Source organism: Somniosus microcephalus, unplaced genomic scaffold (genome assembly GCF_052327205.1).
Source record: "Somniosus microcephalus isolate GS21.2 unplaced genomic scaffold, FLI_Smic_1.0 unresolved_chr5, whole genome shotgun sequence".
Classification (NCBI taxonomy): Eukaryota; Metazoa; Chordata; class Chondrichthyes; order Squaliformes; family Somniosidae; genus Somniosus; species Somniosus microcephalus.
The window spans coordinates 7,475,621-7,503,540 of NW_028225183.1; the positions used below are offsets into that span (position 1 = coordinate 7,475,621).

General features: G+C 49.3%; 1 protein-coding gene across 1 annotated transcript; it reads right to left on the minus strand.

The window, feature by feature from the left end:
* Nucleotides 1-9,011: 9,011 nt before the first annotated feature.
* On the minus strand, nt 9,012-17,786 carry LOC147087461 (putative G protein-coupled receptor 139). Its single transcript, XM_085977801.1, has 2 exons — nt 17,704-17,786; nt 9,012-10,151 (listed from the first exon to the last, which is right to left on the minus strand). Exons 1-2 carry the CDS (start codon nt 17,771-17,773, stop codon nt 9,241-9,243), a joined length of 981 nt encoding a protein of 326 aa, XP_085833927.1. The 5' UTR covers nt 17,774-17,786; the 3' UTR covers nt 9,012-9,240.
* Between the last annotated feature and the right edge of the window lie 10,134 nt (nt 17,787-27,920).

Sequence of the window (27,920 nt, forward strand, 5' to 3'; positions counted from 1 at the left end):
ATTATATGGTATAGCACGACCTAATGATCAGTTTACACTCAGACACTGTCCCTGAACCATGGAGCAGGTCTGTAAGATTTGCAACACTTACAATATCAGAAATCTATATATAAATTGCCCATGACTATAACAGACCACTCCTGTTATAGGTATATTTTGGGTCAGCGTGCCCACCGGGTGACTGCGGCATGGTCTCTTTCTCGGACTTGCTGTGTTCTGTTGACTGAAGTTCTCTTCCTCTGGCTGCGCACTACCTCCAGTGTTCAATAACTGTTCATTTATACCTTTTTCTCCGTTCAAACTACTTGGCAACTTGCAGCGACTTTGGCTTTCTCACAATTCTTGCCTCTAATTCGTGACCTTCAATAGTACGGTTTGCGTTTCCCTCCCTTTTTCTGAATAAGCTTTACCATGAGGATTTTTGCACAAACAAACTTCCCAGGAATTAAAACAGATGTATTTTTTCTTTCACATAATCCATTATCTAACCTGGTCTGAAACTTCAGCAATAAGGGATGTTAAGTGTTGGAAAGCTTAATTTGAAACACAATTAATGTTTGTCCTTCACAGGCTTCTTGTTTTTAACATAACACACAATTTATACTACATCAGCAATATTCCCATAATTAATATAATGTTGGGTTAATTTACCATCATGCTTTATTTCCCCACCTCGTGTCTTTTTACTTAAAGTAATACATATTGTAACAGAGGTTTGATGCTTCTAACATACATTATTATCTATATATATAAAAGGATACTTCTGTCTGTCATTCCGTCTGTCTGTCTGTCTGTATTGAATAAATTCGAAAGTAATAGAGCGTACCTACACGTGTGTTACATCGAAAGAAAACTGACGATTCCAGAACCGTCATATGCATATTTACGTTTCGGCCAGACAAAAATTGCGCCCGCGGTATCCGAAAAAAGTTCAACATTCCGCTCATTATCCGCTCATTAGCATCGAGTGAAGTCGAGGTCGACCAATCATATGGCGGGTTCCTGGCACGTGCTGGTGGGCCCTCCTACAGTCGAGTGATAGGACGATTGACCAATCCTAAGCTTCGGTGACCTGACCAATCGGTGCGTGTGTGGCCTCAAAGCCTGAGCGTCTGTTGGCCAGCCATGCCCGAGCTAGGCGCCTCCCGTCACGATCTACAAAAGGCCAGCGATTGCCGCCATCTTTGTGAAGGCTGGCGGGGGCGGGCCTAAGCCGAGCGTCGCCACCGCCGCCATCTTTGTAAAGGCGGGCGGGGCGGGAGTCAGCGTCCATGTCATCTTCTACCCAGAGCGCGACTTGAGTCCGGCCGGGCCTCATGCGGTAGGTTGCGCGGCGGCGTCTCTCTGGTCTTGAAGCCGGCTCGGGCGGGAGGCGGGGCTCGGGAAGGCAGAGCTCGGTAGGGTGCGCGCGGGGCTCGGGGCTCGGGAGAGCGCAGCGCGAGGGTGGGGCTCTGGAGAGTGGGAGGGCGGGGCTCCGGAGAGCGGGAGAGTGGGAGGGCGGGGCTGCAGAGAGCGGGAGGGCGGGGCTCCGCGGAGCCATCGGGTTTGCTAGCTCCCCCCCTCCATTTCTTCCCCCACATGCACCCCCACACCCCCCACACCCCTCCCCTCTCCCCTTCCTGCTCCCCCTCCCCTAGCCCCCTGCCCTACACCCTCTCCCCCCTCCCCTCCCCCCTCTCCCCCCTCCCCTCAACCCTCTCCCACCTCTCTCCCCTCACCCCGCTCCTCCATGCACCGCTCCCCTCGCTACCCTCCCCCTCCTCCCCCTCCTCTCCCCCCTCTGCCCCCTCCTCTCCCTCCACAGCCCCCTCCCTCCCCACCCCGACCTCCCCTCCCCCCCATTCACCCCTCCTCTGCCCCTAATCCCCCTCCCCTCCCCCCATTTCCCCCTCCCATCACCCCATTTCCCCTCCAATCCCCCCCATCTCTCCCTCCCCTCCCTCCCATCTCCATGTCCCCTCCCCCCCTCCCCTCCCCCACCCATCCCCCCTCCTCTCCCCTCCCCCTTCCCCTCCACCTCCCCTAACCTCATCCCATCCTCTCCCCTTCCCCCCTCGCCTCCATTCCCCCTCCTTCCATTCCCCCTCCCCTCCCCCTCCCTCCTCCTCCCCCCTATTCCCACCCCTCATCCCCCCCCACCCCTCCCCCTCTCCCCCACCCCCCTCCACTCGCCACCCTCCCCTTCCTCCCCTCCCTCTCCCCCTCTCCCACCTCCTCTCCTCCTCCAGACCCCCTCCCTCCCCACCCCCCACCTCCCAACCCCCTCCCCCCTTCCAACCCCCTCCCCTCCCTCCCCTCCTTCCGCCTCCCCTCCGCTCCCCTCCCCTCCCCTCTGGTGACTCGGGCCGGGCATCAGGTGCTAGGCCGCACACGGGGTCTCTGGTTCACCGTGGCCGGGCTCTGAGTCAACCGCGAGGCCCGAGAGACATGGAGCAGGGGAGCGGCGGTGGCGTCGGGCCGCAGCCGGGAGGGATGGGGAGGGGGAGGGGGGAGGGGAGACAGAGTGGAGGGAGAGAGAGGGGGAGGGAGAAGACAGTTGGGGCGGCAGGGAAAGTGTGAATGGTAGGAGAGGGAGGGAGGGAAGGAGCGTGGGGAGGGAGAGAGAGGTGGATGGAGGGAGAAAGTGCAGGGGTGGGAGTGAGAGAGAGGGGGAGGGTGAGGGAGGGAGAGAGGAAGGGAGGGAGGGAGAGAGGGTGAGGGAGGGAGGGAGAAAGGTGAGGGAGGGCGGCGAAGGTGGGAGCCAGAGACTCCTGACCAGAGTCAGGCACGGAAAGAGGGAGAGAGAGGGGGAGACAATGGGAGTGAGGGAGAGGATCGGGGGAGGGAGAGGAGAGGGGAGGAAGCGAGAGAGACAGAGAGAGAGTGAAAGGGGAGATAGAGGAAAGGAGGGAGAGACAGGGGGAGGTAGGGAGAGAGGGGAGGGAGGGTTGAGAGAGAGGGGGGAGGGAGGGAGAGAGAGCGGGGAGGGAGACAGGAGCGGGGAGAGGGGAAGGAGGGGGAGAGGGGAGAGAGAGAGAGAGGGGGAGGGAGAGAGAGGGGGTGGAAGAGAGAGGGGTAGGGAGAGACAGAGGGGGAGGCAGGGAAAGAGTGAGGGGTGGGAGAGGGAAGGAGGGAAGGAGCGTGGGGAGGGAGTGAGAGGGGGAGGCAGGGAGAAAGTGAAGGTGAGGGAGTGAGTGAGACGGGGAGGAGGAGAGAGAGGGGGGTGGAGAGAGAGGGGGGACAGGAGAGAGGGGGAGGGGGAGAGAGGGGGGGAGGGAGGGAGAGAGTGAAGGGGAGGGAGAGAGAGGGGAGGGAGAGAGAGGTGGACGGGAGAGGGAGGGAGGGAAGGAGAGAGGTGGAAGGAGGGGGGGGAGGAGCGGCAGGGGGTAGCCAGTTCATCCTCCACACACCCGGGGGGCGGGGCTGGCTCAGCTTACACTCAAGTGTGATAGAGGAAGAGGAGGCTGGGGATCCGCGGCCTACCGCCTCAACATCAATCCCCCGAGCTCAGAGCTTTAGCAAAGTGCAGAGAGAGAGAGTCTCACCTCAGATGGTGTCCGGCGGGGCTGCAGAGTCTCCATCTCTCTCACAAAACACACACAGAGCCCGAGCGATGATAACCTCCAGCTTCCTCTGCATGTCTTCTCTCTGGATCCTTTAAAAAAAAAATTAAACCCACAATATTGCATTCTTCCTGCCTTACTTCCTTCGGCTGCCGCAAATCAAACTTCCTGCTGACCTCACAAAATGGCGGTCGCCCTTCTTCACCCGCCGGGCTCTGAGTCCAGCCCCATCCCTGGGGTGTCTTCCTCTCTTCTCTTACTCCTTCCCTCACTCTTTCCTTCTCTCTCTCTCCTTCCCTCTCTCTCTCTCTTACCCTCTCTCTCTCTCTCCATTCCACACAGACAGACAGACAGCCAAAATCATTTATATATATAAAAATTATTTGTACTTTTTTTCATAACAACATGCCCTCAAAAAACCCTCGGCACCGCCGGGCACTGTCGCTAGTCGACATATATAAAAGGATCGATCTGTCTGCCTGTCTTTCTGTCTGTCTGTCTGTGTGTATGTCCGGGCATCACTCAAAAGTTATAGAGCGTACCTACACATATGTTATATCAGAAGAAAGCTTATGATGCGGGGAGCGTCAGAGGCGTATTTTCTTTTTGGTCAGACAAAAATTGTTCAGACAGTATACAAAAAACTTTCAAAATACGGCAAAATCCCGCTCATTAGCATTGACCAATCCTACCGCTGATTAGCGCTCCGTGACGTGAAGGTTGACCAATCCTACGGGGGGAGCGCGCTGCGTCACGGGGGGCGCTTCATGGCGTGTGTGGGCGGGGCCTAATCTTTCAAACTGCCGTTAATTCGGCCATCATTACCTCAGCTTTAGTTTTGTTCACATTTTAACAGCTTCATTTTTCCCACTTTGTGTGTGGAGGGGATTATTCTGTTGGTCGCTTCCATTTGCGGCCGCAGGCCGGGGACTCGGGCTTTCTCCCCCTCGGACCGGACCCAGGGCTCCGCTCCGTTTGCAGTGGCGCGCCGGGGACTCGTGCTTACCCCCCTTTGGCTCAGCCCCGGGGCTCGGCTCCGCTTGCGGCCGCGGGCCGGGGTCTCCGGCTTTCCCCCCCTCGGCCCAGTCCCGGGGCTCAGCTCCGTTTGAGGCCACGAGCTGGTGACTTGGTCTTTCCCCCCTCGGCCAGGCCGCAGGAAAGCCGCTGCGATGGTCCAGAGCGGGAGCCGCCGTGCACGGCATTCCCGCGGCATCAACCACGCAGCCCGAGAGCCCGACCGAAAGCGAGCAGGGCCCCGGGTCACCAAGGCCCCACACCCACCTTTCACACCTACCCCCTTTCCCCCCAACCCCTTTCCCCCCCACATCCCCTTTCCTGCCACACCCCTCCTCTCCCACATAACCCCTTTCCCCCCCACCCTCTTTCACCCGACCCCCTTTTCCCCCAACACCCCCCTTTCCCCCCACCCCCTTCACCCCCACCCCCTTTCCCCCCCACCCGCTACCCCCCGCACCCACTTCCCCCCACCCCATTCCCCCACCTCCCTTTCCTCCCCCCACCCCCCCTTAACTCTCCCCACACACCCCCTTTCACCCACACTACCACTTTTCCCCCCAAACACCCCTTCCCCCCACCCATTTCCCCCACAACTTCCCCCCACACCTTTCCCCTTTCTCTCTCTCCTTCCCTCTCTCTCTCTCTCCTTCCCTCTCTGTCTCTCTCTCTCCTTCCCTCTCTCTCTCTGTCTCTGTCTCTCTCTCCCTCTCTCTCTCTCCTTATCTCTCTCTCTCCCTCTCTCTCTCCTTCACTCTGTCTCTCTCTCTCCTTCACTCTCTCTCTTCCTTCCCTCTCTGTCTCTCTCTCCCCTTCCCTCGCTCTCTCTGTCTCTCTCTCCTTCCCTCTCTCTCTCCTTCCCCCTCTCTCTCTCTCCTTCCCTCTCTCTCTGTCTCCTTCCCTCTCTCTCTCTGTCTCCTTCCCTCTCCATCTCGGTCTCCTTCCCTCTCTGTCTCTCTCTCTCCTTTTCTCTCTCACTCAGCCTCTTTCTCCTTCCCTCTCTGTCTCTCTCTCCTTCCCTCTCTCTCTCCTTCCCTCTCTCTCTATCTCTCTCCTGACCTCTCTCTTCCTGTCTCTCTCTCCTTCCCTCTCTCTCTCTCTCCTTCCCTCTCTCTCTTTCCTTCCCTCTCTGTCTCTCTCTCCCCTTCCCTCTCTCTCTGTCTCTCTCTCCTTCCCTCTCTCTCCCTGTCTCTCTCTCCTTTCCTCTCTCTCTCCTTTCCTCTCACTCTCTTCCTCACTCTCTCTCTTTCCCTCTCTCTCTCCTTCCCTCTCTCGCTCTCTCCTCACCTATCTCTCTCTGTCTCTCTCTCCTTCCCTCTCTCTCTCTCTCTCCTTCCCTCTCTCTCTCTCCTTCCCTCTCTCTCCTTCCCTCTCTCTCTCTCCTTCCATCTCTCTCTCTCCTTCTCTCTCTCTCTCTCTCTCCTTCCCCCTCTCTCTCCTTCCCTCTCTCTCTGTCTCCTTCCCTGTCTCACTCTCTCTCCTTCCCTCTCTCTCTCTCCTTCCCTCTCTCTCTCTCTCCCACCCTCTCTCTCTCTCTCTCTCTCCTTTCCCCTCTCTCTCTCCCTCCCCCTCTCACTTTCCCTCTCTCTCTTTCCCTCTCTCTCCCTCTCCTTCCCACACAGAAAGACAGACTCATTTATATATATAAACAATATTTTTATTTTTTCGTAACAGCATCCCCTCAAGAAAACGTAGATCTCATAAACAGTTTTATACACATGGCACAGGGTTCTTGAGTTCCCTCGGCACCGCCAGGCACTCCAGCGAGTATCAGAATAAAAGAGCAACTTATGAAATGTTGCAATAAGACTTCCTCTCCCTTACCCACCCCCACCCACCCCAAATATAGGTGCTGGATATACCAAACAAATAAGAGGCAAACATTTTCTTACCACATTATATATATATCTTATATATATAAAAGAGCTCTTCTGTCTGTCTGTCTGTCTGTCTGTCTGTTCTCTATTCATTCGAAAGTTATAGAGCGTACCTACACGCGCGTCACATCAAAAGAAAGCTTCCGATTACGGACCGGTCATAGGCGTGTTTACTTTTCCATCAGACAAAAATCATGCCCACGGTATCCAAAAAACGTTCAAAATTCCGCTCATTAAATGGGAATAGTTCCGCTCATTTGCTCATTAGCATTGAGTGACGTGAAGATTGACCAATCGCTGCGGCACGGGGGCGGGTTCATTGCGCGTGCGGGCAGGCCATGCTACAGTTGAGTGTTGAGTGACTTGACGATTGACCAATCCTACAGTTCAGTGACCTGACGGTTGACCAATCGGTGCGTGTGTGGGCGGGCCTTATCATTCTGAACCGAGTTGAGTGGCCGCCATCTTGATTCTTCACGGTTTTTGTTCCACACTTTCTGTGTGTAAGGGAACTAAGGAAAATAACAATTTAATTGAGTTTTAAATTGTATTTAGCAACAGTAGGGAATGAATTGATCCTCTGCCCTTCGGCCGGAGACTCGCATACTTTGACGGCAATTTCGATCGGCTGTGCCAGCGCCCGGCGTGGCCTAGCAGCCCAGGAAACCTGGGCCTTGTGTTGCGGGCCGTGCCAGGAGCCGCCACGCACAAAACTTCCCCGCGGCATCAACAGCCCCGCCCCAGAGCCCGAGCCAAAGCCACCAGGCCACCGGCCGCGGCGGGCCGTGCTGGGAGCTGCCACGCACAAAACTTCCCCGTGGCGTCAACAGTTAGAAATGTATAACAGTGACCAGATGTGGTCCTGTGTACATTAGTAAATGTTTCACTGTGATCAGATGTGGTCCAGCGTGCAATATTAAGTGTTTTACAGTGACCAGATTTGGACCACTGTGCATTAATAACTGCTTCACGATGACAAGTTGCAGTCCAGTGTGCATTATTAAGTGTTTCACAGTGACAAGCTGCTTTCCAGTGTGCATTATTATATGTTTCACAGTGGAATGTTGCGGTCCAGTGTGCATTATTATACGTTTCACACTGACCAAATGTGTTCCAGTGTCATTATTACATGTTTCACACAGACCAGATGTTTCCCTGTTTGCATTATTAAGTGATTCCCAGTGACCAGATGTGGTGCAGTGTACATTACTAAATGTTTCACTGTGACCAGATGTCATCCAGTGTACATTATTAAATGTTTCAGAGTGACCAGATGTGGCCCAGTGTGCATTATTAAAAGTTTCACAGTGACCAGATGTGTTCATGTGTACATTATTAAATATTTCACCCTGGCCAAATGTGGTCCAGTGTCATGATTAAATGGTACACAGTGTCCAGATTTTGACCAGTGTGCATTATTAAATGTTGCTTCACAGTGACAAGTTGTGGCCCAGTGTACATTATTAAGTTTTTCACAATCACAAGGAGCATTCCAGTATGCATTATTAAATATTTCACGTTGACAAGATATTGTCCAGTGTGCATTATTAAATGTTTCAAAGTGTCCAGCTGTGGTCCAGTGTGCATTATTATTAAATGTTTCACCAGATGTGGTCCAGTGTCCATTATTAAGTGCTTTACAGTGACCAGTTATTGTCCAGTGTGCATTATTATATATTTCACAGTGACTTGATGTGGTCCAGTGTGCGTTATTAATTGTTTCACAGTGAAAAAATGTTGTCCAGTGTACATTATTAAGTGTTTCCCAGTGACCAGATGTGGTCCAGTGTACGTTACTAAATTCTTCACTGTGACCAGATGTCATCCTGTGTACATCATTAAATGTTTCACAGTGAGCAGATGTGGCCCAGTGTGCATTATTAAACGTTTCACAGTGAAGAGGTGTGGTCCAGTGTTCATTATTAAATGTTTCACAGGGGCCAGATGTGGTCCAGTGTACATTATTATTAAATGGTTCAAAATGACAAGATATGGTCCAGTGTACATTATTAATTGTTTCCCCGTGACCAAATGTGGTCCAGTGTCATTATTATTCAATGTTTCACAATGACCAGATGTGGTCCAGCTTTCATGTATTAATGTTTCACAGTGACCAGATGTGTTTCAGTGTCATTATTAATAAATGTTTCACACTGACTACATGTGGTCCTGTGTGCATCATTAAGTGTCTCAAAGTGACCAGATGTGGTCCAGTGTGCATTATTAAGTGTCTCACAGTGACCAGATGTTGTCCACTGTGCATTATTAAAAAATACCCATTGACAAGCTGTGATTAAGTATCCAGTGTGCTTTTTTAATAATCACTTCACACTGGCAGTTTACAGCCAATTAACTACTTTTGAAGTGCAGTCGATTTTGTAACGTGGGAAACACGGCAGCCAACTTGTGCACAGCAAGCTCCCACAAAGCAAATGTGATAATGACCAGCTAATCTGTTTTTGTGATGTTGATTGAGGGACAAATATTGGCCAGGACACCTGCTCTGGTTCGAAACAGAGCCATGTGGATCTTTTACGTCCACCTGAGAGGGCACATGGGGCCTCGCTTTAAGGTCTCATCCGAAAGACTGCTCTTTCGACAATGCAGCACTCCCTCAGCACTGCGTTGGAGTGTCAGCCTAGCTTTTTGTGCTCAAGTGCCTGGAGTGGGACTTGAACCCACAATCTTCTGACTCAGAGGCTAGTGTGCTACCCACTGAGACACTGCTGACATGTTTGCCAGCGGGCAGCTATGGCATAGAAGAAGGGACTGGGCTGCAATCTACAGAGCCAGCTGGGGCTTTTATATCAGTTGCTTATTTTTTTGCATAATGTCCCGTTCAGCGTGACGAGATATATCACCCCATTCTTGAGCTCCTCTCGGAATTTCCTCTGTGTCAGCCCATAGATACAGGTGTTAGTGCAGGAACTGAGAAGCTGCAGCATGAATCCCGTTTGCTGGTGTATGTAAATCGGGTTAGTGAAGTATCTGTCATTATAATTGTAGTTTTTCAACCGAAAAATTAAGGAATGCACAATATAGGTGGTCCAGAGGAGGATGAAATTGCTGGACAAGGTAAAGAGCAAAATCATGGATTTCTTTCGGTTCTCGCTCTCTGGATCGTTGTGACTATCGACGTTGCTCAGGAGTGACTTACGGACAATGTTGGACATTATGATATGTCTGATGGTGAGGGCATTGAACAACAGGATGAAAAAGATCGGCACTAAAGGGGTTAAAATGCTGTCGAACCACTCGTATGCTGCCCACAGGGGCGAGGTGTAGAAAGCGGTCGTCAGTTTGCAGAAATACGGGATGTTGTTGATTATGAGCTGGGTTTCGTACACGAAATAAAAGGGGATGCTCCGCAAACAGGCCAACACAGTCACGGTCCCTACCACCACGCTCGCCGTCCTCTGAGTGCAGTACCTTGGTTTTAATTTCAGAGAGCAAATGGCCACAAAGCGGTCGAAGGTGAATGCGACCGTGAACCAGACCGAGCAGTCCAGGGCTGCGATCTTGCCGACCAGTTTCATGGCGCAGATGGGGGTGATGAACAAGAAATTTATTGGGAGGTAAATGCTGTTAATTCGCTTCAGTATGACCTCTATGATCACCACCGTGAGGTCCGCCGCCGCCATGGCCACCAGGTAGCGAGTGATGCATTTGGAGAGGCCACACTGTCCCCGGGACAGGATCACAATCGCCACCAAGTTAACTGTAAGAGGGAGAGAGAGAGGGAGACGGTCAACAAAGTCTCCCAAAGAACCAGTCCCACTGAAGCCTGCCTGCTAATCTCAGCCTTCTCAGGCACACATTTTCATAACCTCTCTGGCCAGAGGGGAGGTGCCAGAGGACTGGAGAACAGCTAACGTCGCACCACTGTTGAAGAAGGGTAGTAGTGATGAACCAGGGAATTACAGGCCAGTGGTAGGGAAATTATTGAATACAATTCTGAGGGACAGAATTAGTCTCCACTTGGAGAGGCAGGGATAATCAGGGATAGACAGCATGGCTTTGTCAGGGGGAGATCATGTCTGACCAATTTGATTGAATTTTTCGAGGCGGTGACTAGTTGTGTGGATGAGGGTAGTGCAGTTGATGTAGTCTACATGGACTTCAGTAAGGCTATAACAGAGACCCGCATGGGAGACTGGTCAAGAAGTTAAGAGCCCATGGGATTCAGGGCAATTTGGCAGGAGGCAGAGGGTGATGGTCGACCGTTGCTTTTATGACTGGAAGCCTGTGTCCGGTGGTGTACTGCAGGGATCCGTGCTGGGTCCTTTGCTGTGAGTAGTATATATTAATGATTTAGATATGAATGTAGGAGGTATGATCAGTAAGTTCGCAGATGACACGAAAATTGGTGGGGTGGTTAATAGCGAGGAGGGAAGCCTCAGGCTACAGAACGATATAGATGAGTTGGTGAGATGGTCAGTGGCAAATGGAATTTATCCCTGAAAAGTGTGAGTTGATGCATTTTGGGAGGACTAACAAGGCAAGGGAATACACAATGAATGGTAAGAGCCTTGGAAGGACAGAGGATGAGAGGGACCTTGGTGTGCATGCACATAGATCCCTGAAGACAGCAGGACAGGTAGATAATGTGGTTAAAAGGCATATGGGATACTTGCCTTCATTAGCCGAGGCATAGAATATAAGAGCAGGGAGGTTATGATGGAGCTGTACAAAACAGTACTTAGGCCACAGCTGGAATGCTGTGTGCAGTTCTGGTCGCCACACTATAGGAAGGATGTGATTGCATTGGAGAGGGTGCAGAGCAGATACACCAGGATGTTACCTGGGCTGGAGGGCTTCAGCTATGAAGAGAGACTGGACAGGCTGGGGTTGTTTTCCTCAGAGCAGAGAAGGTTGAAGGGGGACCTGATTGAGGTGCACAAAATTGTGAGGGGCATAGATAGGGTAGATAGAAAGGAACTTTTCCCCTTAGTAGAGTGGTCAATAACCAGGGGGCATAGTTTCAAGGTAAGGGGCAGGATGTTTAGAGGGGAATTGAGGAAAAATCTTTTTCACCCAGAGGGTGGTTGGAATCTGGAACTCACTGCCTGAAAGGGTGGTAGAGGCAGGAACCCTCACAACATTCAAGAAACATTTAGATGAGCACTTGAAACGCCATAGCATACAAGGCTACGGACCAAGTGCTGGAAAATGTGATTAGAATAGACAGGGCTTGATGGCTGGCACAGACACGATGGGCCGAAGGGCCTTTTTCTGTGCTGTATAACTCTATGAATCTATGACTCTATTCTTAGTGCCTGTGTTAATTGTAACTGGTTCTGTGCACAGTACTGAGCTGGGCTGATATGTGTCAGGTAACATTTGCACCACACAAGTGCCAGGCAATTACTATCTCCAACAAGCGAGAATCTAACCACCTCCCCTTGACATTCAACGGCATTACCATCGCCGAATCACCCACTATCAACATCCTGGGGGTCACTATTGACCAGAAACTTAATTGCACCAGCCACATAAATATTGTGGAAAAAGAGCAAGTCAGAGGCTGGGTATTCTGTGGCGAGTGTCTCACGTCTTGGCTCCCCAAGGCCTTTCCACCATCTACAAGGCACAAGTAAGGAGTGTGATGGAATACTCTCCACTTGCCTGGATGAGTGCAGGTCCAGCAACACTCAAGAAGCTCTACAACCTCCAGGACAAAGCAACCCCCTCTATAACCTTAAACCTTCACTCCCTCCACCGTGGCTGCAGTGTGTACCATCTACAAGATACACTGCAACAACTCACCAAGGCTTCTTCGGCAGCACCTCCCAAACCCGCAACCTCTTCCACCTAGAAGGACAAGGGCAAAGGGCGCATGGGAGCCCCACCACCTCCATTTTCCCCTCCAAGTCACACACCATCCTGACTTTAAAATATATCACCGTTCAAAATCCTGGAACTCCCTCCCTAACAGCACTATGGGAGCACCATCACCACACGGACTTCTGCGGTTCAAGGCGTTGGCTCACCACCACCTTCTCAAGGGCAACTAGGAATGGGCAAGAAATGCTGGCATTGCCAGAGATGCCCACATCCCAGGAACGAATAAAAAAATTGCAAGCAGGGTGATTAAAATACACAAATCATCAGGAATCGATTAAAATCTTACAACAGCCGAGTCAGATAAGAAATAGGGGGAACATGTAAGAATGTGGAAGATTGTAGTAAAGGAAAAATAATGTGAATCGCACCAGTAAGAGATGACATGAAGGAACAATAAAGCAGGGCAAATTAAAAATGACATCAGAGCATACAGTGATAAACAAAATCAAGAGTGAATTTTGAGGTAACGGTAAGGGACAATAAAAAAATTAATAATTAAATCAAAGTTTGTAATAGAAGGAGAAACAAAGCAACAAAATCATATTCAACAACCCTGTTCTCGTAAGAGCATAAGAATTAGGAGCAGGAATAGGTCATTTGGTCCCTTGAGCCTGTTCCGCCATTCAATAAGATCATGGCTGATCTGCTACCTCATCTCCTCTTTCCCGCCCAATCACCATATCCCTTGATTCCCTTAATGTCCAACAATCTAACGATCGTTGCTTGAATATACTCAACGACTGAACATCCACAGCCCTCTGGGGTAGAGAATTCCAAAGATTCACCAGCCAGGGGAAACATTCCCCCTGCATCTATCCTGTCAAGCCCTGTAAGAATGTTATATGTTTCAATGAGATCACCTCTCTTTCTTCTACACTCTAGAGAATATAGGTCTAGTCTACTCAATCTCTCCTCATAGGACAATCTCCCCATCCCAGGAACCAGTCTGGTGGACCTTCGTTGGACTCATATCCTCTTCACTCTTTAATTCTTCCACCTTTCCAATCTAACCTTGAAGGCTTCTGCCTCAACCAGTGTTGGTCACCATACTGGACTGTCAGGGAAACTCCGCAGTGGAATGGCAGACAAAGGGGTGAGACCTGGGACAAAATAAAGCACTGGGAGAGTTAGAGACTCCACAACATGGCTGCCCAGAGGGAGAGATGTAAATCACGAGTGGAGCTGGAGAATAAAATAAGGCGGAGCTAGGACTCCCCAAAGCCATTCCACCATCTACAAGGCACAACTCAGGAGTGTGATGGAATACTCTCCACTTGCCTGGGTGAGTGCAGCTCCAACAACACTCAAGAAGCTCGACACCATCCACGACGATTGGCACCCCATACCACCTTCAACAACCACTCCCTCCACCAGCCGCACACTGTGGCTGCAGTGTGTACCATCTACAAGATGCACTGCAGCAACTCGCCAAGGCTTCTTCGACAGCTCCTCCCAAACCCGTGACCTCTTCCACCTAGAAGGACAAGGGCAGCAGGTGCATGGGAGCACCACCACCTCCAAGTTCCCCCTCCCAGTCACACACACCATCCTTACTTAGAAATGTATCAGCCGATCCTTCATCGCCGCTGGGTCAAAATGCTGGAACTCCCTCCCTAACAGCACTGTGGGAGTACCTTCACCACACGGGCTGCAGCGGTTCAAGAAGGCGGCTCACCACCACCTTCTCAAGGGCTATTAGGGATGGGCATTAAATGCTGGCCTTGCCAGCGACGCCCAAATCCCATGAAAACAAATTTAAAAAAAAGATTGCTTTTTACTTAAAGAGAAATAAATTGAAGGGAACGGGTTTGATCAAGTGACATTCTTTCAAAATCCCTCAGCACATGTTCCTCTTTTGTCCAATTCTACCATTGTCTAGTTCCGTCCCCTCCACTCCATTTAGCTCTCTCTGTCGCCCAGCCTCAATCAATACTGCCCCATTTCCCAGCTCCATTGGATACTGACATCCCAAACACGATCATTGACTCTTGCCAGCTCATCATTTATTTCCCAATGACGAGGCAGATCTGAGTTTGTCGAGTGTTGAACTCACTCTGCTCCTCATGTGCACATTGACGCAATGTTCGGCGTTTTCCACTTAAATTGCAATATTTTGCATAAATCCACCTGTTTCAATTGGACCAAATAATGACGCTGCTGAATTTCTCCTGCATGCAACAGTCAATAGAGACCTCATTTATTTTCGTTCCAATCATTTTTTAAAGGCATTTGCTCAATCTCCCATTGCTTGGCCAGCCCATCAAGTTTAGACAGTCAAGTTTCTGGGTGCTAGACTGAAACACACTGGCCACAGAGTGCTGTCTAACCTCCAATAGAATTCCAACACAGTTAACCTCCAGGCACCACCCTCACCAGAGCCCACCAGCCAATCACTGGTCCTGTCCACTTGTCTCAGGTCTCAGACAGGTCTCAGACAGAGAGGAAGTTAACGCCAGATGGACTACATGCAACTGAACAGGAGCAAAAGGCAGTCAATGAGAACAGACCAAACAACCATTCACTGATATTGAGAAATAGTCAATTATTAACAATGGCAAATATTTCTTTCAATCAACCGTTCAATACCCACAGTGCAGAACTACCATTATCTGGAACCCTGAATCTTGTGGAGAACTCCCAGACAATTGCAGCTCCAACAACACTCAAGAAGCTCGACACCATCCATGACAAAGCAGCCCGCTTGATCGGCGCCCCACACTCCACCTTATTCATTCACTCCCTCCACCACTGGTGCACCGTGGCTGCAGTGTGGACCATCTACAAGATGCACTGCAGCAACTCGCCAAGGCTTCTTCGACAGCACCTCCCAAACCCTCGACCTCTACCACCTAGTAAAATATTTTATAGGTACATCAATAAAAAAAAGAATGTTTGGATGGGAATAAGGCCATTACGGGATATTCAGGAAAAAAACCACAGGCAACGATAGAGAGATGGCAGAAATATTAAATAATTATTTTGCCTCAGTATTTACCAGGGAGGTGGAACAGGTGGAGATGACATTGGATGCTTAGATTAGTAATGAAATAAGTGCATTTAAAATAAAAAAGGCATATATTAAATAAATTAATCAAAGTCAAAGAGGATAAAACCCCGTGATGGATTGCATTCACACATCTCAAAATAATCTAGGGAAGGGATAGCAGAGGCATTACTATACATATTTAATAATTTGGTAGAAAAAGATATAGTGCCAGAGGACTGGCGGATAGCTAACGTAATACCGATATTTCAGAAGGGGGATGGAACATGTCCAGGGAATTATAGACCAGTCAGCTTAACATCGGTGCTCGGAAAAATAATGGAATCCCTACTAAAGGAGAAAATCGAAGAATATCTAGAAACCAAAAATATAATAATGAATAGTCAGCATGGGCTTCAAAAGGGAAAGTCTTGCTTGACCAAATTAATTGAATTTTTTGAAGAGGTAACAGAGAGAGTAGGCAATGGTAAAGCAGTAGATGTAATTTATCTAGATTTTCAAAAAGCCTCCGATAAGATACCCCATAATAGATTGATGAACAAGGTCAGAGAATGTGGAGTCAGGGGACAAGTAGCAGAATGGATTGCTGGCTGGCTCCAGGACAGAAAGCAGAGAGTAGGAGTAAAGGGTAGCTATTCACAGTGGCAGAAGGTGGGTAGTGGTGTTCCACAAGGATCAGTGCTGGCACCACTGCTGTTCACAATTTACATTAAAGATTTAGACTTAGGAATCAAAAGTACAATTTCCAAATTTGCAGATGCCACCAAATTTGGGGGGGGGATGGATAGTCAATACTGAGGAGGACTGCAACAAATTACAGGAGGACATTAATAAACTTGCAGAATGGGCAGATAATTGGCAAATGAAATTCAACACACATAAATGTGAGGTATTACATTTTGGTAGGAAGAATAGGGAGGTCACTTATCACTTGGAGGGTGCGAGTCTGGGCGGGGTAGAGGAACAAAGGGATCTCGGAGTACAAATACACAAATCACTAAAAGTTGCGCCACAGTTTAGCTAGCTCATAAAAAAAGCAAACCAAGCACTAGGGTTTATTTCTAGAGGGATAGAATTGAAAAGTAGGGAAGTTATGCTAAACCTATATCGAACCTGGGTTAGACCACACTTGGAGTACTGCGTACAGTTCTGGTCGCCATATTATAAAAAGGATATAGAGGCACTGGAGAGGGTGCAGAGAATATTTACAAGGATGATACCAGAAATGCGAGGGTATACATATCGGGAAAGGATGAACAGGCTGGATCTCTTTTCTCTTGAAAAAAGAAGGCCGAGGGGTGACCTAATAAAGGTCTTTAAAATGATGAAAGGTTTTGATAGAGTAGATACAGAGAGAGTGTTTCCACTTGTGGGGAAGAGCATAACCAGAGGCCATCAATATAAGATAGTCACCAAGAAATCCAATCTGGAATTCAGGAGAAACTTCTTTACCCAGAGAGTGTTGAGAATGCGAATAGTATAGATGCATTTAAGGGGAGGCTAGAGAAGCATATGACAGGGAAGGAAATAGAGGGTAGTGCTGATAGATTTAGACGAGGAAAGACAGGAGGGGGCTCGTGTGGAGAATAAACACTGGCATGGACTGGTTGGGCTTAATGGCCTATTTCTGTGCCGTATATCCTATGTAACCCTATGTAGAAGGAAAAGGGCAGCAGGCACATGGGAACACCACCCCTCCAAGTCACACACCATCGTGACTTAGAAATACATCGGCCGATTCTTCATCGTTGCTGGGTCAAAATCCTGGAACTCCCTCCCTAACAGCACTGTGGGAGCACCTTCACCACACGGGACTGCAGTGGTTCAAGAAGGCGGCTCACCACCACCTTCTCAAGGGCAATTAGGGATGGGCAATAAATGCTGGCCTTGCCAACGGCGCCCACATCCCATGAATGAATTTTAAAAAAATCTGGACTAAACTGATTACTTTGCGGTTGAAAAAGCTTGGTGTAAACATGATATTTCTGACAATACAAAGGACAAGTTGAAACCTCAACACAGTCAAAGATTACACTTTCTCACAGGCTATCGTTTATATGCCATCTGATGCCAGCTTCTATTGGAGATAAATAATTCTCCAGCGCACAGTATTGGGGAATAACCTGCGATTATTTCCCGTGTTCAAAATTCAAAAAAGTTCAAAATTTCACTCAAAAAATCCTATTCGCAAAAAGAAACTGTAGAATGAACTAGTACAATGGAATAGGCGATTATATCACAAACATGTCATACTTCTTATATGTATCTATTTCTCAGCTTTTCTTTCTCTTTTTCTATCCCGCTGACAAACAAACTGTCTTATATCAAGACATATCAATACCAACATGTTACAGAGCAAGGCAGGCAAGAAGAGCAGCAGCAGTTGAATTGGTTTACGCTTTCACTAGTTCCACTTCCTTACCCGTAATACCAATGGCTGCAAGAACGGGGTAGTAGATCCGTTCAAAGTCATAGATGATTGGATAGGCCATGCTCTTTGCCTGCACGGCCCTGACTGAGAAATGTCAATTCGGGCAAAGGACACCTTACTTATACCAGAGGGGGGCGTCTGCTGCTGCAATTAGCGAGATTACTTACATTCAGTTAAACAAACAGATTTAATCAACAATGATCCCCAAAGTTTCATTATGCAACAGCATCTATTTTAAGGGATATTGAAAAAACACGGTAAAATTACTATGAAATGACTTGAGAAAACAATTCTCAAGTAGCCCTGGATCACGACCAGCCTCATTCACAGCTCACGGGGTGTTTATTTGCAAGCACAGACCTATCGCCGTTTAAAGAATCTCTGCACCACCCCAAAGTATCTGAATGCGGGAGTTGACCTTTTGTTTTGAAGTCAGTGGAGGATTTGAACTTCAAACACGGGCACAGTTAACGACCAGTCCGTGGCTTTTCAAAGGGTTTTACAATTGAAGATCACGCTCACAGGCAGACAAGGGGAAGGGGATTAAGGAGGGAAACATATTATGCAAGACTTTTTCAGTTGTTACAGAAATATTAAACGATTTCACAGGCACTCGAAATTCCAGTAACAGGCTTGTCTGGGTAGTGACTACAGCAAGGGTCAGTGTCAGGACTCTGGACCAATGAGGTAGAGGATATCACAGGCGCCCCATAAATCACCATGAGAAAAGAACATAAGAAATAGGAGCAGGAGGAGGCCATTCGACCCTTCGAGCCTGCTCCACCATTCAATAAGATCATGGCTGATCTTCTACCTCATCTCCACTTTCCCGTACTATCCCCATATCCCTTGATTCCCTTAATAACCAAAATTCTGTCGATCTCTGCCTTGAATATGCTCAACGAATGAACCTCCACTGCACTTTGAGGCAGAGAATTCCAAAGATTCACAACCCTCTGAGTGAAGAAATTTCTCCTCATCTCAGTCCTAAATGGCCGACCCCTTATCTTGAGACTGTGACCCCTGGTTCTAGACTCCCCAGCCAGGGGGAAACATCCTCCCTGCATCTACCCTGTCAATCCCTGTAAAAATTTTATATGTTTAAATGAGACCACCTCTCATTCTTCTAAACTCTAGAGAATATAGGCCTAGTCTACTCACTCTCTCCTCATAGGACAATCCCCCCATCCCAGGAATCAGCCTGTGAACCTTCGTTGCACTCCCTCTATGGCAATATATCCTTCCTTAGGTAAGGGGACCAAAACTGTGCACAATACTCCAGGTGTGGTCTCACCAGGGCCCTATATAATTGCAGTAAGACGTCTTTACTCATATACTCAAATCCTCTTGTAAAAAAGGCCAAATACCATTTGCTTTCCGAATTGCAGCCTGTACCTGCATGTTAACTTTCAGTGATTTGTGTACAAGGACACCCAGATCCGTCTGAACACCAACATTTCCCAATCTCTGACAGCGTTCTGGCCTAAACATTGAATTAAACAAATTTAGATCATAACTGCTGTTCCCATTTTCGCGGTCACAGGCACTGGTAATGATTCTGTTCTTGCCATTTACATAGTTTCTGGACTCATCTTTTGTTTCCTTACTTGTCCCATTACCATCCCCTTTTGCCATGCACCATCATCCCTTTTGTCATTTAGCCTCTCCTGCCTCCCATCCTATCACAGACTGTCCTGCTCTGGATACAAGCCTATCACTTCTATTTCCTCCTTTTTTCTTCTTTTCTCTCTATCCCTCCTAGGCCTCTCTCTCCTGTCGACATGCCTCCTTTTATTTCTCCCCTCTGGGTACACTGCACGCCAAAATCCCAACCTCAACCCTCCAGCATTCGTTGACCTTCCTACTCTCCCGCCGCTAACCCAGGCTTGACTCTGTCTTACATAAGCCTACAGCTTCCCTCCCTTGGCCTCCTCCGAAGGGCCCATCGAGGCCTCCTTACGAGCAGCAACCACACCTGCCCCATCCTACGCTTAGGCCAACCTCACCGCCCAGCGCGCGCACTGGGGACTGATCTTTCCTACCTCCTTCCTGTCCCACTCCCCCCTCCCCAAAGCTGGCCTGTGGACTCTGACAGTGGATTAGCTGTCACGCCCCACTCCACATCTCCCTCCAGCATGTCTGTTGACTTGTGAACAAGGCCCTTGCCATCCATCAGCTTAATGCGGATGACTGCATCGACATCACAACCTTGACGGAAATCTGGCTGAGGGGTGATGACACCTTCTCCCTAAATGGAGCCTCCCCGCCTGGTAATACATTCCACCACTTGCCCCGCTCAGGTGGTGTGGCTCTCATCACCCAATCACACCTTGGTCAGTCCCCCTGCTCCTCCGGCACTTTCTCCTCCTTTGAAAATCTCACCTTATTCCACCCCCTCACCGCTCATTTAAAATTCTCATTCTCTACCGCCCACCCAAGTACCATAAAAATGTACTCACCGAGATATCTTCACTGCTTTCCTCCCTCAGCCTCTGCACCGAGGGACTTCTCATATCGGTGATTTCAACTTCGATCTCAATTCATCATGCTCTCTCTCCTCTGAGTTCACTAGGCTCCTATCCTCCCTTAATCTCTCCCTCCATGTAGGCTCCACGATCCATATTCATGGCCACTCCCTCGAACTTGCCATCTCTCTTGGCCTCGCTACTCCCATCGTGTCAATCACAGATAAGGCCATCTGTAACCACTTCCTTGTATCGTTCTCCACCCACATCACCTTCCTCGTCCCAACCCTACATCCTTCTGCGTCCGTCCCTGGATAACAATCTCTCCAAATTCACCTACAACTGCTATCAAAATCCAAATTGTCCAGCCATTGGCTCGGCATTCACCACAACATTTCTGCAGCGACCGATCTTTTCAACGACACCCTCACCTCCACCTTTGATGCCCTAGTCTCCTTAAAGCCGTTGCACTCTCTCACCCAGGCCATTCCCCCGGTTTGGCCCTCATTAAGTCCAAGGGACGCAGACTTGAATGGATACGGCGGACAACTGGTTTAGCCATTCACTGCCAGATCAGGCTGGAGCACATAAAGCATTATTGGGCCCTGCTCTCGTCTGCCAAAATTGCTCACTGTTCCAGAATCATTCTGGAATGCAAAACTAACCTGCTGCTTCTTTCTCCACTGCTAACCATTCTCTTAAACCACTCTCCCCTGTCTCTGCCACCCTCATCTCCGAAAACAAGTGTGAGGAGCTCATGGACATTTTGTCTCTAAAATTGAGACCATCCATTCATCTGCTTCTGCTGCTTCCCTTCCTTCTCCAAGCCCACCAGGTCATACTTCCTCAAAGGAATCCCCCCTGCCCTAGCCCTGAACTCACATCTTTCTCCAGTTTCTCTCCGATCTCCTCTCATGCCTCATCTTATCCATGAAACCCTCTTCCTGCTCCCTCGACCCTATTCCCACTAAACTGCTGACCACCCAACTTCCTTTTCTGGCTCCCATGTTAGCTGACATTGTTAATGGTCCACTCTCCTCAGGTACTATCCCCTCTCCCTCAAATCTGCCATCATCGCTCCTCTCCTCAAAAAAAAACCCTTGACCCCTCCATCCTTGCAAGCTACCGACGCATTTCCAAACGCTCTTTATTCACCAAATTCCTTGAGTGTGTTTTCACCTCCCAAATCAGTGCCCGCCTTTCCCGGAACTCCCTCCAATCAGGTTTCTACTCTGCCACAGTACCAAAATGGCTGGTATCAAAGGCACAAATGACATCCTTTGTGACTGTGACTAAGGTAAACTATCCCTCCGCATCCTTCTCGGCCTTTAACAAAATAATTACATACAATTACATAGAATATACACCACAGAAAAACGCCATTCGGCCCAACCAGCCAAATCTCCACATGAGCCAATGAATTTTTTAAATCGTTTTTGAGATGTGGGCGTCACTGGCAAGGCCAGCATTTATTGCCCGTCCCTAATCACCCTTGAGAAGGTGGTGGTGAGCCACCTTCTTGAACCGCTGCAGTCCGTGTGGTGAAGGTGCACCCACATGGCTGTTAGGTAAGGAGTTCCAGGATTTTGACCCAGCGACGATGAAGGATCAGTGATATACTTCTAAGTCAGGATAGTGTGTGACTTGGAGGGGAAATTGGAGGAGGTGGTGTTCCCATGCACCTGCTGCTCTTGTCCTTCTAGGTGGAAGAGGTCGCAGGTTTGGGAGTTGCTGCCGAAGAAGCCTTGGCGAGTTGCTGCAGTGCATCTTGTAGATGGTCGACACTGCAGCCACGGTACGCCAGTGGTGGAGGGAGTGAATGTTTGGTGTGGTGGATGGGGTGCCAATCAAGTGGGCTGCTTTGTCCTGGATGGTGTCGAGCTCCTTGAGTGTTGTTGGAGCTGCACTCATCCAGGCAAGTGGAAAGTATTCCATCAAACTCCTGCCTTGTGCTTGTATATGGTGGAAAGACTTTGGGGAGTTAGGAGCTGAGGCACTCACCGCAGAATACCCAGCCTCTGACCCACACTTTTTGCCACAGTATTTATGTGGCTGGTCCAGTTAAGCTTCTGGTCAATGGTAACCCCAGGATGTTGATGGTTGGGGATTCGGCGATGGTAATGCCGTTGAATGTCAAGGGGCGGTGGTTATACTCTCGCTTGTTGGAGCTGGTCATTGCCTGGCACTTGTGTGGTGTGAATGTTACCTGCCACTTATCAGTCCAAGCCTGAATGTCGTCCAGGTCTTGTTGCTTACAGTCACGGACTGCTTCATTATCTGTGGAGTTGCGAATGGTGCTGCATGCTGTGAAGTCATCAGTGAACATCTCCATTTCTGACCTTATGTTGGAGGAAAGGTCATTGATGAAGCAGCTGAAGATGTTTGGGCCTAGGACACTGCCCTGAGTAACTCTTGCAGCGATGTCCTGGGGCTGTGCTGATTGGCCTTCAACCACCACAACCATCTTCCTTTGTGCTAGGTATGACTCCAGTCAGTGGAGAGTTTTCTCCATGATTCCCATTGACTTCTGTTTTACTAGGGCTCCTTGATGCCATACTCGGTTAATTGCTGCCTTGATGTCAAGGGCAGCCACTCTCACCTCACCTCTGGAATTCAGCTCGTTTGTCCATGTTTGGACCAAGACTGTAATGAGGTCAGGAGCTGAGTGGCCCTGGCATAACACAAACTGGGCATCAGTGAGCAGGTTATTGGTGAGTAAGTGCTGCTTGAAAGCACTTTAATTAATAGACGAACAAATAAATAAATAAATAACTGAATAACTAAACTCGTGTCACTGACATGGTTGACCACACCATCCTCCTTCAATGCCTCTCCTCCGTCGTCCAGCTGGGTAGGACTACAGTTGCTCATGCCATTCATATCTATCCAGTCATAGCCAGACAATCATCTGCTTTCGGACTGTTACCTCTGGAGTCCCCCAAGGATCTATCCTTTGCCCCCTTCTACTTCTCATCTACATGCTGCCCCTCGGTGACATCATTCAAAAACACAACATCAGGTGCCCCATGTACGCTGACGACACCCAGCTCCACCTCGCTACCACCTCTCTCCATCCCTCCACTGCCTCTGATTTGTCATGCTGCTTGTCCAACATCCAATTATTGGCTAAGCTGAAATTTCTGGCAACTAAATATCGGGCAGACTGAAGCCGTCGTCTTTGGTCTCCGCCACAAACTCCATTCCATACCCACTGACTCGATTCCACTCCCTGGTCACTGTCTAATTTTGAACCAACCTGGTCACAACCTTGGAATCCAATTTGACACCGAGATTAGCTTCCACCCACATATCCACACCAGCACAAGACCTCTGTAACTGTAGGGGTTTGCAAAATCCCCTCAGTCCCCGAAGATCGGGAAATATTAATCCACATCGTGGCCAAAGACTTTGTGTGATTTAAATTGTCTCTGGGTTGGGCAATGTTTTAAAACGTGCCCAGAATCGCAAAAGGCTGCGTTAAGGGGCCCGTAAGCTACGCAGCACTTGACAACACCGGAATCAAAGAATTTTGTAAAAAATTGCACACCTTAAGACAGTACATTTTTTATTAAAAATTGTACCCACGAGTTTGGTAAATTGCCCAGGGATAAAAATGGCCGTCAGAAAAGCATGGCCAAGGAAAAAGGGGCTTGGAAGCAGCTCGTGTATGTCTGTGAAAAGGGGGAGGAATAAAGTTTGCAGTCAAATTCTGTCAATCAAAAGGGGAGTTTCCACCTCCCTCCAGGGACAATCGATGCTTATTTACAAGGATGTTTGCACAAGGGATTAAAACCACTTGACTGCGGTTTCAATGACCACAAGAGAATGGGTTTCTGTTTACGTAGTAATCCAACTCCATTCAAATCCCATCACAAACAATGAAACACACCTAAACTATGGAAGAGACTTTTTTAGACAAAGAAAAGGAATAGTTTAAGAATGAATTGGTTTGAATCACCCATTACTAGACAATGGGGACGGTTTGGATCCCTTTGTTTTAGCCCAGAAAACTCCGGATGTGGGCAGGAACATTTTGGCCCCAGAATGAAGACACATTCAAAACCCTTGCAGTTTTATCAACAGCCATCGCAGACAATGACAACTTTATTCAAACCCATCCCAGACAAGGGGACGATTTGTATCCCTTTGTTTTAGCCCAGAAAACTCCTGATGTGGGCGGGAACATTTCGGCCCCAAAATTGGGGTATATAGAGATAGCTCCTCGGAGGCCTCTCGCTCTCTCTCTCTGCCTTGCCTCCGTGTGCCTTCTACAGTGTGGAGTCTGTCTGTGGAAGTTAAACACCAGCAGTTTACTTTTAAACACTGGGGTGTTTTCACTTCTGGGCAGTGAAGATCTAAGATCGCAGGGCATGGAGCTAGCATTGCAAGTGGTGAGCATATATTTTTCTGGCCTTCCACAAGGAAGCTTAGGGTAGGCTTAGGGGTGGGGTAAAGTGGGGATTTCGTTAAGAATTGTTATTTTAGTCTTTTTTCCCTCGTTGTGTCCGTTTCTTTTCCCTCCCCTATTTAAGCAATTTTACTGATTACTTGAATCGTGTGGTGTAGTTTCTTTAGTTTAATAAAATATGACTTTCTCACATTCAGACAATTTGTCCATTAAAATATATCATTAATTATAAGTTCCTCCATTCAGAACTGGATGGGTGGGTTTAGCGATTCGAAACCGCTGATTGAGATTGGTCAGAGTGCAGCAGCAAAAAGCTGCCTGACCAGGTGAATTACCATAAACCAGGTAAAGGATGGTAAATTACTGTAAACCAGGTAAAGAATGCCCCCCTACAAATTGACGACCGCAGCAGGACTGGAGGCATTTTTTGATATGATATGTGGCCTGGATCTGGAGAAAGCATCAGCTCTTGCTTTTATTGCTTTCAGTCTGTGGGTAGCCCTGCAGAAGTTAGCGGCAGTGTGTAAGCTGACCTATTATGCTATTGGTGGCTGGGTAAAGAAGGGTGAGATGAGGGGGCGGGAGGAGGTTAAACAGGCCAAGAATCGTGAGTCAGATATTGGAAAATGCCAGGCGGAGGTAGAACACCTCATAAGAGAGGTGAATGAGGCCAGAGATAGTGGGAAGAGGGTGCAGGAAGAAAATGCACGCCTCACACTAGAGGTCACGAAATGCCAGGCAGAGATAGAGCGCCTTGTGCAGGAAGTCACAGAGGCTAGGGACAGTGAGATGAGGACACAGGAGGAAAACGCACACCTCAGCCAAGAAGCTAGCGAGGGCAAAAGCCACGCGAGGCACAAGCTAGAGTTCCTAAAGTGCCAATTTAAAGAAACTAAGAGTAACGAGATGAGACTGCGGGAAGAGAATGCCCACCTCACCTTAGAAGTACAGAGCAGGAGGAAATGGTTAGGGAGGTAAAGGCAGCTGATAAGCTGGCCTGCGACCAAAGGTTTAGTGGAGCAGATCATACCCAATGAAACAGAAAGATAGAAAGTTTGAGTATGGAGTTAAGAAGGACTAAAAGGATGGTATGTCTCGTAAGTCCGAAGGGAAGTCCGTCGGACAGTACCAGTTGCCCAAACCAAACCACCCCACAGGCAGCACCCAGAACAGAGCTGGCCAGGGAATTAGAGATCCCAAGACCGCAGCCCACAGCTCTGAGTTTTGAGGAGCTCTGGCAGCAAGAAGGGATGGACAATGGGGTGGTAGGAGAACGCCAGCAGGTCCCGCTAGGCAGGTGGGGACCAGGACCAGTGTACCCCCTCCGACAACGGAGATACGGTCTGCCGATGAACGATAATGACCATGGGGCTGTTCAGCATACCTATCTGGTATCTATGATGCCCAACAGCTCAGAGACCTGGTGAAACTTATTCCCCTGCTCTCCGAAAAGGGAGACCCCTCAGTGCACTTCCAAGGGATAGAACAGGCAGCCTGTGTTAACGGCTGTGATGACGAAGAGAAAGCCAAAATGTTGCTTTTCTCTGTAGACAGTAAGCTCTATCAGACCCTTTCAGATGAGGCTAAGAGAGGGCAGAAGGGTTTTGAGGACCTAAAGGAGGATATACTGGAAGCCATGGGTGCGATCCATGGCAATCCATTCGATCGCATAGGGAAAACACTGCAGAAGGAAGAGGAGACCCAACAGGCATTTGCAGACAGGCTGTGGCCAGTCTACAACAGCACGTGTACAGGAGGACAAAATAGGGCACAACTGAACCAGCAGCAGCAGACCCAATGGCTTCGTTGACTGGTGTCCAATTGCCTAACCCAGATAAAAGCAAAGGCTGATACTTGGTTTGACCACCGAGTCGCCCTAGCAACCGAAGAGACTGTAATCCGGCAGCTCACGGTAGCATATAGGAACGGTAGGAATAGTGGGACCCCCCAGCAAAAGTGTAAGGTCCACGAGGTTAATCCTGGGGCTCAATACAAGAATGAGTGGCGCCAGGAGGGGAGCAATCCCTCCCAGAACAAGGTCACTTGATACAGGTGCGGGGAGGATGGCCACTGGCGCAGGGATTGTGAAAAACCCGGGAGAGGCGATATAGCCAGGACCCCTGCAGCCCCAACTCAGAAGGCAGAAACAGAAACTCCTCCTGATACAGTCGAGTCCGTCATGGAGTCGATAAAGTCTTTCCTCAGGGCCAATCAGGGAAAGGTAGCAGCCATCAGTGGTGCTGCAGCCCCCTTGCCCACCTCTCCCTCCCCACAATGACTGGAGAGAAAGGGGTTTAAAGTCAACCCCAAGCAGGCAGCAGACAGCATGGGGAAGCAGCACCGGAATACCCGGCTACTGCTCGAGCCCAGCAAGAGCCATCAGTGGGAGATAGGAGACCTAGTGATGGTAAGAAACTATGCCCGGGTGGGAAGTTCAGAGCCACTCTACATGGGACCCTATAGTATAGTTGATAGGGCCAGCCCCATGGTCTATGCAGTAAAATTACCCCGGTGCACAAAGTGGTTCCACGCCAACCAATGTAAATTGTATAAATCTGACCATACAAGTTCAAGTTCACAGGCTGTAAAGAGAGTCACTGTGGCTTGTTTCATGGGAAAAGTTGTCGGGCCCACCTTTTGGGACACATCCCCGCCCCAGTGGGACCTAAGTTATAGCCAAAGTTTAAATTTGAACCAGTTATCTAGTTCAGAAATGGAGAAACAGCAACCTGAGAGTAGAAATCTGCAGGCTGCTGTGAGTTCATTCAAAGAATAGATTCGCGCAGGCACAGTCACGCGCCTGAGGGGAGAGGTTTCCGAACAGCAGGTTCACGCAGGTGCAGTCACGCGCTTGAAGTGAAAGGTTTCCCAAAAGGAGGTTCGCGCAGGCGCAGTCCCCCAATCCATGACCCCAGCGGCTCCTCTTCAGTTTCCCTGCGCATGCGCAATCACCTGTTTGAAGACAGAGGCTTCACAGCCTCTGCAGTGGGACTCCGGGGAGGAGGTTTGCGGCGGCGCAGTCGCCTGTTTGAGGACAGAGGCTTCACAGCCTCTGCCGTGGGACACCGGGGAAGAGGTTTGCGAAGGTGCAGTTCCCAAGCCTGTGACCCCAACGACTGCACCTCAGTTTTCCCGCGCAAGCGCAGTCGCCTGTTTGAAGACAGAGGCTTCACAGCCTCTGCCGTGGGACTCTGGGGAGGAGGTTCATGCAGGCGGAGTTCCCTACCCTGTGACCCCCGCGCCTCCTTTTCAGTTTTCCTGCGCAGCCGCAGTCGCCTGTTTGAATACAGAGTTTTCACAGCCTCTGCCAGGGGACTCTGGGGAGGAGGTTCGCG

Bases quoted from the DNA above. Each gene is read 5' to 3' on its own strand.
- LOC147087461 (XM_085977801.1), bottom strand. From the start codon at position 17,773: ATGGCCTATCCAATCATCTATGACTTTGAACGGATCTACTACCCCGTT. The intron at 10,152-17,703 runs GTAAGGAAGTGG...TCCCTCTTACAG, and splicing joins TGCAGCCATTGGTATTACGG to TTAACTTGGTGGCGATTGTG.